We start from the raw sequence: 20,238 nt of genomic DNA on the forward strand, positions 1-20,238 counted from the left end.
TCAAATATGTTTATTAATATAACTGTATTATTTTTCACGGATGGTTACTATAGTCTTACTACTGTAGTATATTTGTTCATCCTATGTTACATATCGGACGCGAGTTACATGGTTGTCTTACGTCAGCGCTGTAAGTAGTAAAATCAGCTGATCACTTGGCGGGTTTTTCCTGTGTGATAAAAACAAGTAAGTCCTTCTTTTATCATATATTACTGCCTTTTCAAATGACAATGTTTACTTTTTGGATGCACAAAAAATCAACATAAAACCCGTACTTTGGAACATTGTTCACAGACTCTCTTATTTGGCTTGTTAGTTTCCCATCGCAGGCGAGCGAGGATGGTCGTGGTTGAGGGAAGAGTTGTTTGATGATGGATGCTAGAAAATATTCGATGCGTCGCAACGGTCATCCTTAATGCATTGTTGCAGCTTGGGCACATCATGCAACGTGAGTTTGCGAGACAAGTGGGGGTAGTGTGCAGCAATGCTCGGTGGGTTTGGCCACGGTGGGATGTGAGGCTGAAGAGAGAGCGGCAGTGGCTGCGGGCGTGTTCAGGGGTCAAAGCGTGGGGGGTGTCACTGATGTTATAATAATAAATTATTTGTATTTTTTATATTTTCACGACAGACATTTGGGTCCCAAATATCGACTGGTCGATCGCGATTGACGGGTTGGCTACCACTGACTTACAGCACAAACACTTTGTAGGGCTCAGCAAAAAAACTAGAATCTTGGCACTGTTTATCAGCTCCAAAAAAAAAAAAAGGAACTTGTCTCCAGTTTTGTTGTTTTTATTTGCAGAAGTTTAGCCTCCCCTGGGGGGGGGGGGTTACCCACATATGCGGTCCTCTCCAAGGTTTCTCATAGTCATTCACACCGACGTCCCACTGGGGTGAGTTTTTCCTTGCCCTTATGTGGGCTCTGTACCGAGGATGTCGTTGTGGCTTGTGCAGCCCTTTGAGACACTTGTGATTTAGGGCTATATAAATAAACATTGATTGATTGATTGATTGATTAGCAACATGCTGAGTGCGGACACTTTCTATTAGGGCTGCGAGTATTAATACATTCATATTATCATTCCAGGTTTACTAAAGCACTATATAAACACAGATCACTTAGCATTATGTTGCTTTGAGTAATCATTTGAGTGTAACTAATAAAAAATTATCAAATTCAGAGTGCCAGAATCTTTAAATATGGGGACATAAATATTTCGCAAATATGTGTGTGGGTGCGGTGACCTTTGTGTTAGATTTATTTATGCATTTTGTTTTTGATTACAGCAAGGCAAAGTGCCATTTCAGAGTTGAAGTGCGTTCATTAGAAAAAACAATTATGGTTATGGCAAATAAAAAAATAGTTGTTTGTTTTAACTATTTCCTTAAAATACAAATTAAAACTATGAAGTGTGTTTTTAACAAGTCAATAGATTACTCATTTACAAAAAGTGCTTCATAGCCTCAACATCACCGCCATCTAATGTCTTGGGATTGTAACTGCATGCAAAGTCTACTATGTGTACTTGCTATTTGTCACTGATCATGCAATTGACACTCAGAAGTGTAAGAAAACAACGAGTGGACTTCACAATTATTTTCAGCTCACTGTTCAATTTTAAATAAATTAAAATAAATGTATTATAAACACTGAACAATTATTACCACATGAACACACAAACAATGATATGTACTGTAATGATGTAATGATGGTACTGTATTGGGTCAAATGAGAAAGGTCCCTATTCCCAGTATCCCCTAATCACTACAAGTGTGAATAATAATAAAATATTAACATAAATACAGCGCAAATGTTTTTGACAGTACAAATCAGCACAAACAGTGGTAGTGGTGTTTCAATACTTGAAATGACAAGAGGGGCCAGCTTCACACATGTGAATGGGAGGTAGGGCCTTCAGCTGTCTGGTTTGACTGCAGCTGGTGAATATTCTAACATTAAACCAACCTGATTACTGGACACCTTTGTGGTTTCACCAGTGCACAGAGAAAACTGAATGGTGTACTGTCCAACTTCCTGTGGGATGTCTTTATTTCTGCAATGCACACACAAAAATGTTTCCAATTGTTGCAACAAAATAGCAGAAAAAGGAGTTCGTAGTTGTTGTTTTTTACCTGAAGTGAAAATTTTTGTTTTGGTTTGCTGGGGGTTTACTACATCTTAGCTGCAGCGCCTGCAAAGAAGAGAAGAGATAAGCAATCGTTACGTTTGCACAAATGACAGATGATCACCATGCTCCGGCCAAACTGGCATAAATGAAGAGGACCCCAGGTCCTCCCCCCTTGCCTAGGGCCCCTAAATACCTTGAATCGGGCATGGAAGAGTTCACCCCGTGTGCTGCTTAATTGATTTTTGTTTTTGAGCTGGTGTTTAGTCTGCAACCGGACGTGACGAGTCTACAACCGGACGTGACATCACGTGCAACAAAAGGTATCAAAATATGGCTTGATTTTAGGCGAACTGATACCTGGTAGTACTGACAGAATTCGGTCGGTGCCTACAAAAGGTACAACATTCGCTAGCCATCCCTACTGGTAGATACATAAACCATATTTGTTGGTATGACCAATCAAAGCCTGAGAGGACAGATCAGAGCAAATGGCTAAGACATGATTAGTACCAGTGGTACTAGTAACACAGCAGTCAACGGAGCCGTAACATTGCAAAGAGGGACATCATTGAAAATAAAGAAAAGCGAATAGAGCCTTCTGACAAAGATCCAGGTTTAAAGAGGTATTTTGTCGAACACTCACTGTAGCGGGAGGTTCTGTTCCTGATGGCGCTCCGCTCCACAGAAACATGGAAATAGCAGCCGGGTTACAGGTGGTAATGGGGATGCCCTCCTCAGACACCACAATCACAGTAAACACTGTGCACAAAGCCATTTGCTGAAGAGCAGGAACTAATAATAGCATCAATGTACAAGTTATAAAACTAACCTGGGAAGATGCCCCCTGCTATAAATCTCACATTCTTGTCATACATGACTGACAGTCCCACTGGTCTACTGGCGTCAGGGATGAGGGTGAAATCTACTGATAGACCATGGATGGGATTCTGATTGAAGGACCCCTTAAACTGCAGCTGGTAGTTCCCCCTAGTGGACGAGCGTGAATGAAGACTTGCAGAGAACTCCCGAGTGGACACACATTAGGTACTCACTTAGGCCCGCTCAGTCGTTTCACAGTAAAAGAGGCTTGGCCAAGCACATTCACTGGTTGAGATGTAACAGACTTCATCACCTGAAGCAAGAAGACGTCATTACATTTTCCGCCACTAAGTGAGGTTGATCTGTATCTGCATCAAGCTCACCTTCAGCGCATCAGAGGACGACTTTATGTGAACCACAACCCTCTGGTCTGTGGACGGGTTCTCCCATCTGTCGTACAGTTGGACGACGAATGGCGTGTCGATGCCGTGGTCGTTCAACACCTGCAAAGGCTTTCCCAAAGTAAAGAATTCATCTAACTTACACCTGCTCCTCCAGCTTTAGTATTCGATGTATCTGTCTCTTCGGTTTCATAGTAGTCTTTTTTAATGCATTATAGTTCACTTCATTGTGATTTTGCATTTCAGATAGCTCATGTATTGTGTGTAGTGTTGTCCCGATATCAATATTTTAGTACCAGTACCAAAATGTATTTCGATACTTTTCAGTACTTTTCTAAATAAGGTGGACCACAAAAAAAATTGCATTATTGGCTTAATTTTTTTTTAAAAATCTTACGGTACATTAAACAAAGGTTTCTTATTGCAATAAAAGAACAATTTAGTCTTTAAATAAAATAGTGAACATACTAGACAACTTGTCTTTTAGTAGTAAGTAAGCAAACAAAGGCTCCTAATTTGTCTGCTGACGTATGCAGGAAAATATTGTCATTTCTTATTCTATTTAGTCCAAATTATGAGAGACAAGCTGTAAAAAATTATTATTAATCCACTTGTTCATTTACTGGTAAGATCTGGTTACTTTCTCTTTTAACATGTTCTATCTACACTTCTGTTAAAATGTAATAATCACTTATTCTTCTGTTGTTTGATGCTTTACATTAGTTTTGGATGATACCACAAATTTTGGTATCGATCCGATACCAAGTAGTTACAGGATCATACATGTGTCCAGGGACATATTTCCTGAGTTTATAAACAAAATATGAATCCTAAAAAAAGGAAAAAAGATGTAATCATAGTAGTATTGACTAGATACACTATTGTACTTGGTATCTTTACAGTGGATGTCAGGTGTAGATCCACCCATGGCATTTGTTTACATTCAGGGTGCTAGCTTGCTGTTAGCAGTTAGCTATTGTATCCTCCTACGGCAGGGGTGTCAAACTCAAATACAGAGTGGGCCAAAATGTAAAACTGAACAAAGCCGCGGGCCAAGGTTGAACAAATTAACCTTTTAATAGGGACCCAAACAAGTTTTGCATTGAATATTGAACAAGCAAGGCTTATATAATTTTATAGTGACATGCAAAATCGAGTTTCAAATAATAATAATAATAATAAAAATATCAGAGGCATATCAAATACAATTTAAATAAAAATTGAATGCCTCTTTTCTATTTGCAGCCTTCTGAGGTAAATATCAGCATTAACTTTTTCCACAGGCTAATACATTTGAAAATAAAATAACAATGAATAAACCAACCATTCAGGACTTTAAACTGCTTTAGTTTGCAACACACTGATCTAATCTGATGTGCCCAAGCCATACCTGGCATCTTTTCTTGGATGCTAGTTCATTAATGTCGGGGATCAGGCTTTGAGCTGAGGCAACCTTCATTATCGAACGAAGGTGTTCATCAGTCATTATATCTCGTCCACCCGGACCACAGTCTTGGGGGCGTGCCTTAAATGCACTGCCTTTAACGTACTCTACGAGCTATCGTCTCGTCCGCTTTTCATCCATTCTAAAATCGTTCAGACCCAGTCACAAGATATGTGCGGCTTCTGTACACACACACACACGAGTGAATGCAATGCATACTTCATCAACAGCGATACAGGTTACACTGAGGGTGCCAGTATAAAAAACTTTTAACACTGTTAGAAATATACGCCACACTGTGAACCCACACCAAATAAGAATGACAAACACATTTCGAGAGAACATCCGCACCGTAACACAACATAAACACAACAGAACAAATACCCAGAATCCTTTGCAGCACTAAGTCTTCCGGGAGGCTACAAAATACACCCCCGCTACCACCAAACCTCCCCCCCACACACACACACCTTGCAGCGTCCCGGAAGAGTTAGTTAGTTCGAGTGTGAAGCGACTGGGATGAGAATCAGCACCTCCAAGTCCGAGTCCATGGTTCTCGCCCGGAAAAGGGTGGAGTGCCATCTCCGGGTTGCGGAGGAGACCCTGCCCCAAGTGGAGGAGTTCAAGTACCTCGGAGTCTTGTTCACGAGTGAGGGAAGAGTGGATTGTGAGATCGACAGGCGGATCGGTGTGGCGTTTTCAGTAATGCGGACGCTGTATCGATCCGTTGTGGTGAAGAAGGAGCTGAGCCGGAAGGCAAAGCTCTCAATTTACCGGTCGATCTACGTTCCCATCCTCACCTATGGTCATGAGCTTTGGGTTATGACCGAAAGGACAAGATCACGAGTACAAGCGGCCGAAATTAGTTTCCTCTTCCGGGTGGCGGGGCTCTCCCTTAGAGATAGGGTGAGAAGCTCTGCCATCCGGGAGGAGCTCAAAGTAAAGCCGATGCTCCTCCACATCGAGAGGAGCCAGATGAGGTGGTTCGGGCATCTGGTCAGGATGCCACCCGAACGCCTCCCTAGAGAGGTGTTTAGGGCACGTCCGACCGGTAGGAGGCCGCGGGGAAGACCCAGGACACGTTGGGAAGATTATGTCTCCCGGCTGGCCTGGGAACGCCTCGGGATCCCCTGGGAGGAGCTGGACGAAGTGGCTGGGGAGAGGGAAGTCTGGGTTTCCCTGCTTAGGCTGCTGCCCCCGCGACCCGACCTCGGATAAGCGGAAGAAGATGGATGGATGGACAATGAAGTCCCAGTAAAACTAATGACGGAGATAGATATCTACATATATCCATATTTAAGAGTTATTTCTTTCTATAGTCATATTTGAAATAGCTAGTGTTCCAGTTGTACTCTTTCTATTTTTTCTCCATCTCATGACCGATGGTACACTGTGAACTACCTTGAGCTCGGAATGCAGGGAGTAGCAATACTCCTTTTTTGCTACCTCATCCTGTCTCCGGCTAAGTAGAACAATAGACATGTGTATTCGTTCTGGAGGGTGGGGGCGAGGGACATATTGAAGAACACAGCACTTCCGTAATGTTTTCAGATCAACTTGGCTACGCAATTGAATGTGTTGTTCTAGGCTGGTCTCTTTCCAAAGCTTTGGAAAGAAATTACAAAATACCTATTCTGTTTTGGTGATCATTCAAACTCAGTTTATGTGTCATCAAAAGAACTTGGGATTGACCAGTAACTTAAATTCCCTGGGAGGAACATCTGGTCCAAGCGCAACAATTACCACACTAAAGAAAGTACATCATATGTGCACATGAAGTGCACGTACAGTACATGTAGGAATCACGCTATAGATTAATAATATCATTTGGAATAAACTGTAAAAAAAAAGCAATACAATTATGCAGGATGAAGTTTGAGCTCTAATGCCGCTAGCTTAATGCTAACGTACAATGGATTGGCTAATAGACAAGCTAACTCAAATTAGCAAGGCCAATCGCAAGCACATACAGTCACGAACAAAAGTTTACATACACTTGTAGAGAACATAATGTCATGGCTGTCTTGAGTTTTCAATAATTTCTACAACTCTTATTTTTTTGTGATAGAGTGATTGGAGCACATACCGGTACTTGTTGGTCACAAAAAACATTCATGAAGTTTGAACTGGACAAGCGGTAGAAAATGGATGGATGGATGGATGGTTCTTTTATGAATTTATTATGGGTCTACTGAAAATGTGATCAAATCTCCATACAGCAATGTTAATATTTGGTTACATGTCGCTTGGCAAGTTTCACTGCAATAAGGCGCTTTTGGTAGCCATCCACAAGCTTCTGGTTGAATGTTTGACCACTCCTCTTGACAAAATTGGTGCAGTTCAGCTAATTTTGTTTGTTTTCTGACATGGACTTGTTTCTTCAGCATTGTCCACACGTTTAAGTCAGGACTTTGGGAAGGCCATTCTAAAACCTTAATTCTAGCCTAATTTAGCCATTCCTTTACCACTTTTGACGTGTGTTTGGGGTCATTGTCCTGTTGGAACACCCAACTGCGCCCAAGACCCAAGCTCCAGGCTGATGATTTTAGGGTGTCCTGAAGAATTTGGAGGTAATCCTCCTTTTTCATTGTCCCATTTAAAGCACCAGTTCCATTGGCAGCAAAACAGGTCCAGAGCATAATACTACCACCACCATGCTTGACGGTGGGAATGATGTGCGCCTGGGATTAAAGGCCTCACCTTTTCTCCTCCAAACATATTGCTGGGTATTGTGGCCAAACAGCTCAATTTTCGTTTCATCTGACATCACATGGACAAAGATAAGACCTGCTGGAGGAAAGTTCTGTGGTCGTACATCGAACATTTGTTTTAATTGTTTATCTCTTGTATCCATAAAGTACCATTTTCACAGTTATTTTTTATAGTTAATGTTCCTATTTGATTTCTGTTATCATACCATGCACTTGCGTTGCTTTCATATGCACATTCAATTTCTACTTGAGGTATGTGAAACTGTGTTCTTTTCTACAATTATGTTTCTTTTACAAAGGAAATCATTTTGAATGTGTTGTTTTTTTAATTTTTATAAAAAGTGTAAGTACTAATTGAAAATTTTGAGCACATTTAAAAATACCGCAATAATATTGATAACCGTAATAATTTTGGTCACAATAAATGATAAATGATAAATGGGTTGTACTTGTATAGCGCTTTTCTACCTTCAAGGTACTCAAAGCGCTTTGACAGTATTTCCACATTTACCCATTCACACACACATTCACACACTGATGGCGGGAGCTGCCATGCAAGGTGCTAACCAGCAGCCATCAGAGGCAAAGGGTGAAGTGTCTTGCCCAAGGACACAACGGACATGACTAGGAAGGTAGAAGGTGGGAATTGAACCCCAGTAACCAGCAACACTCCGATTGCTGGCACAGCCACTCTACCAACTTCGCCACGCCGTCCCCTAATAACTGTGTTAAGAAATGTTCATACCGTGACATCCCTACTTCATTGTTAACTGACCATTGCTAGCATTTATTTACAGGTTAAAATGAATAAAAAAAGAGAAACCTAAGGATTGTGAAGGATAGACAATTCCAAAAAGTGCAGTTCTCCTTTACTTAACCATTCCGAGTTCAACTGTATGTTAGATGCATTAGACACTATTTTACCGTTTCTTGGTGGGGTTTTTTCTATTTCGTGTTGTGTGTGACATTTTTGCCTGCACATCGCCTGTCTTTACATCCTGGAGTTAGAGCCCTAAGAGATTATGACATGTCGGGCATCATCTTGTCTTATTTTGCAGTCATACTCAAAACAAAAGCACAGAGACTGAGTCACCAACGTGTGGGATATTTTTGTCATTCCTAAATGTTGCAATGGAGGTAAACAAATTATTTTGTTGTAGGGCAGCCGCTCAATAACAGACTGTAACATGGGAAACATTTACTAAAAAACAAAAAAACATTGAAAAGTGGGCCGAAGGAAAAACGAGATACCACTGTACTCTGTATTGCTGTTATCTTTGTAACGATAATAAAGTAGACAAACGGCATGTATTCTGAACGTTCTCTCTGCATTAGGCAAAGGTCCTTCCTACCTGTTTGGGTCCTTCGAGGAGTTTCAGGAGTGCAGGAAGGCCAGTGGTCACTTTAATAATAATACGCTCCACGAAACTCTGGTAGGTGAAAGACAACTCCCTGGAGCCCGGTGATCCAGACTGGAAGCGGACACCCGTGACGACGACGGAATGGCTGCTCTCCTGGAGAGGCCACATAGTTACATCAGTCATTACCAAAGGTGATTATTACATTAAACAGCAGAGAAGAAAGCGAGCAAACCTTCCATGTGTACTCAATGGACGATGAGACCAGACCCTCAGCTTCCACAGTTATGTCATTCACACAGGTGGAGTTCAGTGCCTTGGTAGCATTACCATATCGGTCTAAAAGCTCCAGATCTACATGATGAAAACATGGCGTCATTTACAAGCACAGCCATGATAGTAATATTTCTTATTTTGGGACTTACTGATTTTTCCAAGGGTTTCCCCAAGCTTCACTGTGCTTTGCGGCATCGTCGCTTTTAATCGTGCTGGCTCGTCTGGACTAGCGCTGTGTAAACAAAGCATTTTCTTAATTTAGTGACTGTTGGTTCAAACGCCCAAATGAGGAATGGGGAGTTGGTGTGACATACATTATTGTAAAGGAGACAGACACGCTTTGGTCTTGCAAGTAGACTTGGTAGAATCGTTCCTTCTGTACCTGTGTAGGAACCTCTATGACTGGCAGCTTCCCCTGCATCAGATCTTCAAGACTGACACATCCTGTCCAATTAACCTAAAACACATTTAAAGTGAAACACTGAGGAACATCAACATGTAACTGATTTTGATTTGATTTGCATAATGTAGTATCTGGTGGATTATGAAACCAAATGTTTTTTTGTCCCCCCCCCTCGATGACTTAAGGGGCCGATTAAAACACATTCAATTGATTTGTTATACTGTCTGATCTCGTTTTTTTAATCTAATAATCAGTCCAACAAAATAATACACAACCACACAATAATAATACAATCCCAATTCCAAAACCGGGCCAGCAACATTCAGAATAGCAATCAACAGATCAATTGAGAGGACACAAATACATGGCACAAAACAATCCAAAAGTAGTCAAACAAAAATGAATAATATCAACAACAGTATCAATATTATTAAGAATTCCAACATAGCAGTGATTATAAATCTCTTATTTACATTATCATCACAGCCATTTATAAAAAAACAAATAAAAACATTTAATAAATGAACAATAGTGTCAGAGTGGCTTACACTAGCTCAGGGGTCACCAACCTTTTTGAAACCAAGAGCTACTTCTTGGGTACTGATTAATGCGAAGGGCTACCAGTTTGATACACACTTAAATAAATTGGCAGAAATAGCCAATTTGCTCAATTTACCTTTAACTCTATGTTATTATTAATAATTAATGATATTTATCTTTGTGGAAACACTGATCATCTTAATGATTTCTCACAATAAATATATATAGAAACAGATAAATATCAATATGCAACACTTTATTTTTATATTTTCTCTAAGTGCACATTTTTCAAATTGAACATTTTCAAATGATCACTTCTAAGACAGTCTTGTGAAATCACAATATCCCATTTTAACTAGCTAGCCACTAACATTTTTTAACAAATCATGAATTACTTTGCGCCATGTTTGTACAAATAACTCATGTAAAAAACAAAAGTCAACTCTCAAATTTTTAAATAAATCATGTCACACTTTGAACTGGACACCAAATGTGTTATCTGTTTCTTTGTCAGTTAGTGAAGACCAAGTCTTTAAAATATTTTCTTGGATTTTCAAATTCTATTTGAGTTTTGTCTCTCTTCGAATTAAAAATGTCGAGCAAAGCGAGACCAGCTTGCTAGTAAATAAATAAAATTTAAAAAATAGAGGCAGCTCACTGGTAAGTGCTGCTATTTGAGCTATTTTCAGAACAGGCCAGCGGGCTACTCATCTGGTCCTTACGGGCTACCTGGTGCCCGCAGGCACCACGTTGGTGACCCCTGCACTAGCTAGTTTAGCGATTAGCATGCCTGTTCCTGGCTTGCTCGTACTCACTGTGTAACATGTTTTATCTGATTTTTCAGTGTTAACAATACTTAAGATACTAATTTAAGATATTTAAATGCTGCAATGGAGGTGATGATTACCACCTTAGTGTATGGAGACACATAATTAGCAGCTAGCTGCCTCGGTCGGCCAAGGGACCAAAAATAAAATACGTCAGCCAGAGGGGATTGGCTTTTGGGTATGGTTATGGTTATGGTTAGATTATTTATGATCCGGATTTGAAGGCATGAATCGGCAATGGTCGATCATGTACTTTTTCACAGAAATCGTCCGATACCGATTGAGGTTGATACACATACTGTATACTGTATGGTAACATATTGTAGCGTACCGGAAGAGTTGGTGCTGGAGGGAATTCTGGGAATTTGTTCTGTAGTGTTTATGTTGTGTTGCGGTGCAAATATTTTCCCGAAATGTGTTTGTCATTGTTGTTTAGTAAGGTATCACTATACAGCACATATTTATGACAGTGTTGGCGTTGTTTATACGGCCACCCTGAGTGTGACATGTATGGCTGTTGACTAATTATGCCTTCATTCACTTGTATGTGAGAGTGTTCAAAATTAACATCAGGGTTTCCCGCAGAGCCACCGCCTAAACTAAGGTCTTAACAAGATCTCCAGCCACACGTGCGCATTTAAAAAACTATCTCTGTCCCCAAGCAAACGCATACACTGAATGTCATACGCATGCCAAAATACTGGGGGATCTGTAGCCTAGGACTTAAGAACATTTTAGCCAATCAGAAACATCCAAATTGTCATTTCCGTAGGCGGCATATAGCAAAAATAGCGGGTCACGGCAAGAAAGAATTATATATGTGGACTGACAGAGAAGTAGAGCTACTTTTAAACATCATTTTGGAGTTTAAAGTTAACAAAACTCAAAGTGTTGACTGGGAAACTTGCCAGTCCAAGTATGGTGACATTCTTACCCAATTTTGGAACGGTACGGACTTGGAGGGACATCTGAGGAATTTCCTCACCGGAAAGAGGACATCACAAAAACAACTATCAACACTAAACTGAAAGTGATTCGTGGAAAGTATGGGTGAGGGCAGACCTACGTCACTTCCGCCTACCAATCCCCTAGCAACCGGGAATTCGTTGAAAACAAACCAGCTCACAGCGAACACAGCATTGACAGAAAAAGCATTTAACGAGCGTTGTGGCTTGGAAGTCAGCGTTAAATCCTTCATTTACGCATTTTTACTTATTCGCATATCGTGTGAAAAAACGAAAATGTATTATTTGCATCAGACTCGTCTCAGTGAACTTTAAAGCTTCTCAGGCTTAGCTTAGCTTGCTAGTTAGCTTAGCCTGCGCGCTACTAAGAAAGAGACGCGGAAGTTATCAACAACAAGATCAAGTATTAGTGTATAAAATATTGAGAGATTTGAGGGCTACATGTATTGTTTAAGTACAACAAAGGAGAGTTTAAACAGAGAAGGGGGAGGTGGCAAAATAACCTAATAAGGAAAGTAATACCAAGATTACGGGTAAATAATACTGGAATGTCCGGCAAAAAACCCCAAAAGAAAGCAGACTGACCCCTAGTAGCCTGTTCTTGTAAGTTGTAGCCTTATGAAGGCGCAGTACAGCAGGCGAATAATGTACAAAATATATGTCTTTGTATTGAAAAGTCTTGCAGACAGCATTTTGCGACTGTCTTGAAAAGTTGATTAAATGGCAACATGAAAATTATAGGGTTTATTGGTTTTTAAAAACCCAACTGTTAAGTGCAAATTTAAACGAAACCGGTTTTCGAAAATAGCTAGCTAGGCTATAGACTATATAGTATATTACTTACTTAACTTAATCCTCTTCTTCCCGGATGGGAAATAAGGCTTCGACGACTCGATGCCATTTATCTCGCTGCTGTGCTAGTCTCTGTGCCTCGCCCCATGTAAGCTTCATCTCTTTCAGCTCCCCTTCAACTGTTCTTCGCCAGGTGTTCTTTGGCCGCCCTGGCTTACATTTTCCCGGTGGTGTCCATCTTAACGCTGCCTTTGGTATCCTCTCGTTGTCCGGTTTTCGAAAATAGCTAGCTAGGCTATAGACTATATAGTATATACCGCATGTTATTTTTGTACAACAACTTCAGCTGTCGAACGTTATAAGGTACAAATTCAACAAGTACAACATTAGCACGGACGGTACAGCCAAGTTGTGGTTAAGAAGGTGGATTTTTGTTCCTTATATTTACCAGAAACGAAGTGATCCGAACACACGACCCGGGACTTTGGGGGACTCCAGTGAGAACCGTCCTCGTTTTCCCGGTGTAAAGCTGCGAGCCATTTGTCTCGTCTCTGTGGGCTTTTATCACACTTTGGCAGAACAAAATACAACCTTTGTTTTCCCTGTTTCCAGTTGTGGTTAGCACAACCAAAAACAACACAGTTTTTCGGCATTTTGGAGGCAGAATGACGGGTTTAACCAGCGTAGGTCGACAGGTTAAAGAGTAATGGCAACGGTTTGTTTTCAACGCCAGTCTGGTTGCTATGGCTCGAAGAACCCGTATGTAGCTCAGTTGCCCGGATGTCGGCCCTCACCTATAGACAAGCAGTCGACGCAGGTGGAATAAGTGGTTACGGTAGAGTTGTTTTGCTGTACTTCCAACTATGCCAGCAGATCAATTTGGAATAGACACATCAGATATTGACACAAGCTCTCACAGGAGTTGGGATTCTCCATTCACCCTTGACAGCCTGGTCACAGACAAATATATGCCGAATGATGTACAAGAGCAGCAAGATTCCAATGGGAGCAATCCCCAATCTTCTGTGGTGAAAGATACTTCAGGTATGTGGGCGCTAACTTCATTGCTAGGAAGTAATATTGTTAAAAGGCAGATAGATGTTTTATATCTAAGGCATCAAAACATTTTTATACGAACTGCACTGCAATTACAAATGCTCTCAGATGACCACTTTCAACAATGTGGAATCATATTTTGCCCATTTGTTTGAATATGATCAGTTTGACAACAGTGTGACAAAAATACTTGCTTTGGAATCAGAAGTCAAGATGGCAAGCATATATTAAAGTTCAGCTGTTTTAGATGTATTTAAATAGGGTTGTATTAAAAACGCTTTGAGTAGTTTCTTGTAATAAATAATATTGATTTACGTAAAACTGCAGCTGCATTAAATGGGTTTTTTTTCTGTCAAAATTAAAATACCTCGAAGTGCTTTATTGACACACATTGTTTCCCGACGATGTTGAGGGCCATTTGACATGTTGTAAATAACATGTCACTATCTTACACCTGTGCTAAAGTGGGTTTATTTTAAATAATGTATTCATGATTATTGAATGTAATTTTGTAAAAATCCTTATCATTTTTTAATTTTTTTTCACTAGGCAAAACTCAACAGCCACAAGCATGACAGACTAAAACGAAAACTTCCAATGGAGACAAAGTTGCTGAATGCAGTAGAAGAAGAAGTCCAGATAAAGAAGAGACTTCTGAACATGATGGAGACATCAGAGAAGCGATCGTCTGACAATTTAGACAAACTAACATCAAATTACTAAGTCAAAATATTGACTTACTAATAATGACATACTTTGTATCTCAGGTAACTAGGACTGTTTTGTGTTTTGTTTAAACTTTACGGAAAAAATATCGAGATATATATCGTATATCGCCATTCTGCAAATGGAGCGGAAAACAACCAAAAATTGTAGGCTTCTTTATTTGTATAATATTTCTATTTATTATAAGATATTGTTATTTGGTTATTTTTTAATAAACAATGTGTTCAATATAATCAGAGTCTGTAGTCTATTGTCCCCACCCCAGGCTGTGGTGGCAGCGATGAGGTGGAGACGTGATGGCGACAGGCCGAGTTACACCCCCTTCCCCCTGGAGAGACACCACCTTAACTAACACATTTTCTGGGGGAAACACTGAACATGATCATTAAAATTGGCTATGATCATACAGAGTGCCAGCATTTCTTTACATCTTCAACTAAAGGCCATTAATAACACGTCCAACAGTACAATATAGAACCTCAGTCCCAGACAAGGTAGGAAGCACCCCCGGAATAAATAACACGCCCTATAAGAGTACAAGACAGAAGCGCTATATTGACTTAGCTTTCTCACAAAGCAGCCGACTTGTTCTGATACCTTCTCATTGTGAATAAAGTGTTTAACAGCTTTGCCTCAGCAAATTCTGAAGAATGGAAGATCTGATAACCCACAATACACACCTTGATACTGGAGGCTATTTCAGCTGTGGGAGGCACTTCTGTTCCAGCCTCGTCATACAGCTTGTAGCACAGATCATCCAGCAGGCCACCGGCAGGCCATTTGATCTCGTCTTTGTCTCTTAAAACCAAGTTCCCATCGTTTTGTTTCCAGAGCTCTATCCGTGTTAGTCTTGTGCTTGGTACCACCACAATCTCCCTCTCAACCAGCAATATGTCCTGCTGACCCTTGACAATGCAAGAAAGACAGGCATGAGTCATGTTCAATACTTATCGAGGTGGTTCATTTTCTACCAACCGGTATCTCAAATGTAGCTTTCAAATGTTGGGACTGTCCCTGAGCTAGTTTGAGGTTGATGGTTTCTGTTACAATCTGTCCGGCTCCAGTGCTGCTGCAGTCAGCCTTTGCCGTTGGTAGCGACTCCACCTAAAAACCCAAAGCAAGAAAATCTACCACCTTTCATCACACACTTGTCCATGTTTAGCAGAGAAAATCATAAAGAGTTCTGCACAAAATGCATGATCAGTCTTGAAGTGGATGATGATTTTTAAGACCTGGCTTGCATGCATTAGCAAAACTTTCAGAGAGGGGGAGCAACACTAAAATGTGAATTATGTGAGAAGTTAAGTTTTGATCACTGGTTGTGCAGAATGAGGACTGTTTCCCACTTTACAAACATCTTGTGTTGTAGCCAAAGGGCACAAAAAGAAAACCTCTGGGTACACATTTGCTGCTGTTCATTACTAGGAATGGAGTGGAATAGCCTGGATAGCAATGACAGAAGGAAACTTCTACTTTGTCACAGCAAGTAGGAAAGTTACCTGGCAGTGAACAATGTGTTTGGGGCGAGCGGTGATGTTTCCGGACACGTCACAAACTTCAACACTAAACCTGACAGGCTTTCCATTCTCAATTGCAACAACCTCATCTTCTGGCATCACACGGAGGGAATGTGGTTTGCCTGAAACACAACATTAATTGCTGGACTAATCATTGTGCTCCCTAAACTGGGTAATTATTATACGTAAACATAACTTTTTAAGCTGTTATCAAATACAGCGGTATGTCAGTTTTTGTCAACCTCACCTTTTGAGTGATTCAGTTTTTCCATAAATCGTTGCAGAAAATTTACCCTAGTATTTGTGTACTTCCTTGGATATCATTCGACCAAACAAACATTGTGCGTACAGTAACAAACTTGAGCTTGTGCTCAAACAAAAAAATCTAATGACTTTTTGTACAATTCAGTCTTCGTCTGACCTTTGAAGGTTGCTGACGAAAACCGAGGTACCGCTGTACTGAAAAATACTTTCATTCATCTTTATCTTAAAGGCGAACTGCACTTTTTTTTTTAATGTTGTCTATTGTTCACAATCATTATAAGAGACAAGAAGTTTTTTTTTCCTTTCGCCTTCTAACATGTAAAAATCGTCTCTTTCTAGGTGGCTAGCAATGCAGTTAATGGGAACAACCAATTCTACCTCTAAATCACTTTCAAAATGCATTCAAAAACTGTCAACAATACTTCATTGACGTTCTGTAACCTGTATAATAACCAAGCTGTATCGACATTGTTATTTCAAGAGCGAACACTAAGGATCTTTTTTTTTTTTAAATCGTAGTAACACATCGGTGTGCTCCGCTATTAGCCGTAAAAGCTAACTACGGCAAGAGATAAGCTAGCTTCTACAACAACAGGAAACCCGTTTGAGTCTGTAATGCACAACACTGCGATACGACACCAATCTGTACTGACTGAAAAACACGAACTTACAGTATTACAGTATCTGTAAAGTATTAGCCCACATTTCATGTTTTGTTTATACACAGCTAGCCAGACAGCGTATGTAGTTGTATTAACACGCATGACGTGATGCATGTACAAACCCCGTTTCCATATGAGTTGGGAAATTGTGTTAGATGTAAATATAAACGGAATACAATGATTTGCAAATCCTTTTCAACCCATATTCAATTGAATGCACTACAAAGACAATATATTTGATGTTCAAACTCAAACTTTTTTTTTTTTTTGCAAATAATAATTAACTTAGAATTTCATGGCTGCAACACGTGCCAAAGTAGTTGGGAAAGGGCATGTTCACCACTGTGTTACATGGCCTTTCCTTTTAAAACACTCAGTAAACGTTTGGGAACTGAGGAGACACATTTTTTAAGCTTCTCAGGTCGAATTCTTCCCATTCTTGCTTGATGTACAGCTTAAGTTGTTCAACAGTCCGGAGGTCTCCGTTGTGGTATTTTAGGCTTCATAATGCGCCACACATTTTCAATGGGAGACAGGTCTGGACTACAGGCAGGCCAGTCTAGTACCCACACTCTTTTACTATGAAGCCATGTTGATGTAACACGTGGCTTGGCATTGTCTTGCTGAAATAAGCAGGGGCGTCCATGGTAACGTTGCTTGGATGGCAACATATGTTGCTCCAAAACCTGTATGTACCTTTCAGCATTAATGGCGCCTTCACAGATGTGTAAGTTACCCATGTCTTGGGCACTAATACACCCCCATACCATCACAGATGCTGGCTTTTCAACTTTGCACCTATAACAATCCGGGTGGTTCTTTTCCTCTTTGGTCCGGAGGACACGACGTCCACAGTTTCCAAAAACAATTTGAAATGTGGACTCGTCAGACCACAGAACACTTTTCCACTTTGTATCAGTCCATCTTAGATGAGCTCAGGCCCAGCGAAGCCGACGGCGTTTCTGGGTGTTGTTGATAAACGGTTTTCGCCTTGCATAGGAGAGTTTTAACTTGCACTTACAGATGTAGCGACCAATTGTAGTTACTGACAGTGGGTTTCTGAAGTGTTCCTGAGCCCATGTGGTGATATCCTTTACACACTGATGTCACTTGTTGATTCAGTACAGCCTGAGGGATCGAAGGTCACGGGCTTAGCTGCTTACGTGCAGTGATTTCTCCAGATTCTCTGAACCCTTTGATGATATTACGGGCCGTAGATGGTGAAATCCCTAAATTCCTTGCAATAGCTGGTTGAGAAAGGTTTTTCTTAAACTGTTCAACAATTTGCTCACGCATTTGTTGACAAAGTGGTGACCCTCGCCCCATCCTTGTTTGTGAATGACTGAGCATTTCATGGAATCTATTTTTATACCCAATCATGGCACCCACCTGTTCCCAATTTGCCTGTTCACCTGTGGGATGTTCCAAATAAGTGTGTGATGAGCATTCCTCAACTTTATCAGTATTTATTGCCACCTTTCCCAACTTCTTTGTCACGTGTTGCTGGCATCAAATTCTAAAGTTAATGATTATTTGCAAAAAAAAATGTTTATCAATTTGAACATCAAATATGTTGTCTTTGTAGCATATTCAACTGAATATGGGTTGAAAATGATTTGCAATTAATTGTATTCCGTTTATATTTACATCTAACACAATTTCCCAACTCATATGGAAACGGGGTTTGCATCATGATCAATATTAAAGTGACGCACTCGATGGACAGTTGTTTGTCTGGTCCAGCAGGCCGGGGATGTTTTCTGTAGATTTTGGGTGAGCAATCCATTTATGTCGAAATAGCTTGTCTCCAAGCTCCATATTTATAGCGTCAAAATCACTTTCATTCCCCTCTCCCGGCTTCTGTCTGCTCCAACATCTCACTCTCTCTTCGTGCTCTCTTCTATAAGCAGCAGTATATTTAGCTTCAAAAGTATAAGGTAGTAAATCCTCATTTGTCCAAAAATAGTCCTCTTTGTTGTCGGTTATCAAGTCTGCCATGATTAGAACACACACTTGTGTTTGGTTCCGGGAGTAGGAACACACATGTGGCTAGAAGTCAGAAGTTCGTTGCTATGCAAACAGAAATCAATGCGCAGAAGAAATCAGTCCCAGAAATTATTCAACTGATCAAAATACGGTAAATATTGAACATATTACATATCGTTATGATCGTGTACATTATACATACAGTATATACTTGCAGTGTGTATATAAAACGTTGACGTTTTAAACGTTTTAAAGTTGTTTTAGAGAGCTTTGAAGGCTACAACGATGACTCCCATTAGTCGCATCTTTCAAGCGTTTATAATCTTTAAAATTGTATTAAAAAAAAAATGGATGTGTTTTTGTCTCTCATAATGATTGTGAACAATAGGCAAAATTCCAAAAAAGTACAGTTCTCCTTTAAATCTATCAACTATAATTTACAAAAAACAAATGCAGACAGAGTGGGATCTACTTGTTGACATTCCCATTCTACCACTTTTGGAGCAGTGCATTTAAAGTCTTAATGGGAGTAAAAATGCTTCAACTACCAGGAAGAAGATGATACTTGAAAGTCTGTGAATCTTCTTCAAGGCCAGGCAGGGTCACTTTCAGTTCAGATGTCTGCAAATTGTTATGACAGTTAAGTGTGATAGATAATGATAGTAATAATAATACCGTAGGTATACTTTGTCCAAATGAGAGGTCAACCTTATATTGGTGGGGGGTCTGAATTTTTCCGAAGGCTTTAACAGCTCTGATGACGAAAGTGGTCCTACTGAAGTCCACTGAGTCGTAACTCAGTTGCAGAGCACTACGAGTAAATGGAGAGACATTACTTTGTGTAATGAATTTTAACAAAAAGGAGAAAAACACCAAATGTCACCTGCAAGCAAGCACAGGTTTGAGATCATGAGGTGGTTTAGCTGGATTATCATAGGCATCTTTTAGCTGCAGAACAATGTCAAAGGGCTCTCCAATGTAAACTTTGGAGTCTTCACAATCCACAACTTTGAAACCCACAGCTGGCCCCTCTAGGAAGAGCACAAAATCCAACTATAAAGTGTTTTGGAGAATTGCGTATTACGTTTTTTTCCTCTTACCTTTGATTGTAAACTTGAGTGTGTAACTTGGAAGAGTGTTTCCTCCAAAGTTGGTGGAGTTATTTTCACCTGACACCGTGTTAAGGCCCAGAGTGTACTTCCCCAAATCCGAGATATTGTCTGAGGAGGATATATACAAATTATTCGTCAAAATTAAGTAACTGAAAAAGAATATGATACCTACGTATTTCCTTGAACCAGAATCCCCACTGCTGAGAATACTGGCAAACATACGAAGCCAGCACTCGATCTCCTTTCGGAT

At 40.2% G+C, this 20,238-nt stretch overlaps 1 protein-coding gene across 2 annotated transcripts in view; it reads right to left on the reverse strand.

Annotated features, from left to right (window-relative positions):
* smchd1 (structural maintenance of chromosomes flexible hinge domain containing 1) overlaps nucleotides 1-20,238 on the reverse strand; it is a 99,622-nt gene that overhangs the window by 35,070 nt on the left and 44,314 nt on the right. For both annotated transcript variants that reach the window (XM_062021575.1, XM_062021574.1), the window contains exons 18-35: nucleotides 20,161-20,238; nucleotides 19,977-20,096; nucleotides 19,760-19,907; nucleotides 19,585-19,687; nucleotides 19,425-19,497; nucleotides 15,947-16,086; nucleotides 15,423-15,551; nucleotides 15,128-15,352; nucleotides 9,453-9,595; nucleotides 9,288-9,370; nucleotides 9,098-9,216; nucleotides 8,857-9,018; nucleotides 3,332-3,460; nucleotides 3,182-3,261; nucleotides 2,959-3,116; nucleotides 2,773-2,888; nucleotides 2,134-2,192; nucleotides 1,967-2,054 (exon numbers count right to left, since the gene is read on the reverse strand). In XM_062021575.1, coding sequence (XP_061877559.1) covers nucleotides 1,967-2,054; nucleotides 2,134-2,192; nucleotides 2,773-2,888; nucleotides 2,959-3,116; nucleotides 3,182-3,261; nucleotides 3,332-3,460; nucleotides 8,857-9,018; nucleotides 9,098-9,216; nucleotides 9,288-9,370; nucleotides 9,453-9,595; nucleotides 15,128-15,352; nucleotides 15,423-15,551; nucleotides 15,947-16,086; nucleotides 19,425-19,497; nucleotides 19,585-19,687; nucleotides 19,760-19,907; nucleotides 19,977-20,096; nucleotides 20,161-20,238 — 2,153 coding nt within the window. The remainder of the gene's footprint in view (nucleotides 1-1,966; nucleotides 2,055-2,133; nucleotides 2,193-2,772; nucleotides 2,889-2,958; nucleotides 3,117-3,181; nucleotides 3,262-3,331; nucleotides 3,461-8,856; nucleotides 9,019-9,097; nucleotides 9,217-9,287; nucleotides 9,371-9,452; nucleotides 9,596-15,127; nucleotides 15,353-15,422; nucleotides 15,552-15,946; nucleotides 16,087-19,424; nucleotides 19,498-19,584; nucleotides 19,688-19,759; nucleotides 19,908-19,976; nucleotides 20,097-20,160) is intronic.

This window comes from Entelurus aequoreus, linkage group LG15, assembly GCF_033978785.1.
Source record: "Entelurus aequoreus isolate RoL-2023_Sb linkage group LG15, RoL_Eaeq_v1.1, whole genome shotgun sequence".
Taxonomy (NCBI): Eukaryota; Metazoa; Chordata; class Actinopteri; order Syngnathiformes; family Syngnathidae; genus Entelurus; species Entelurus aequoreus.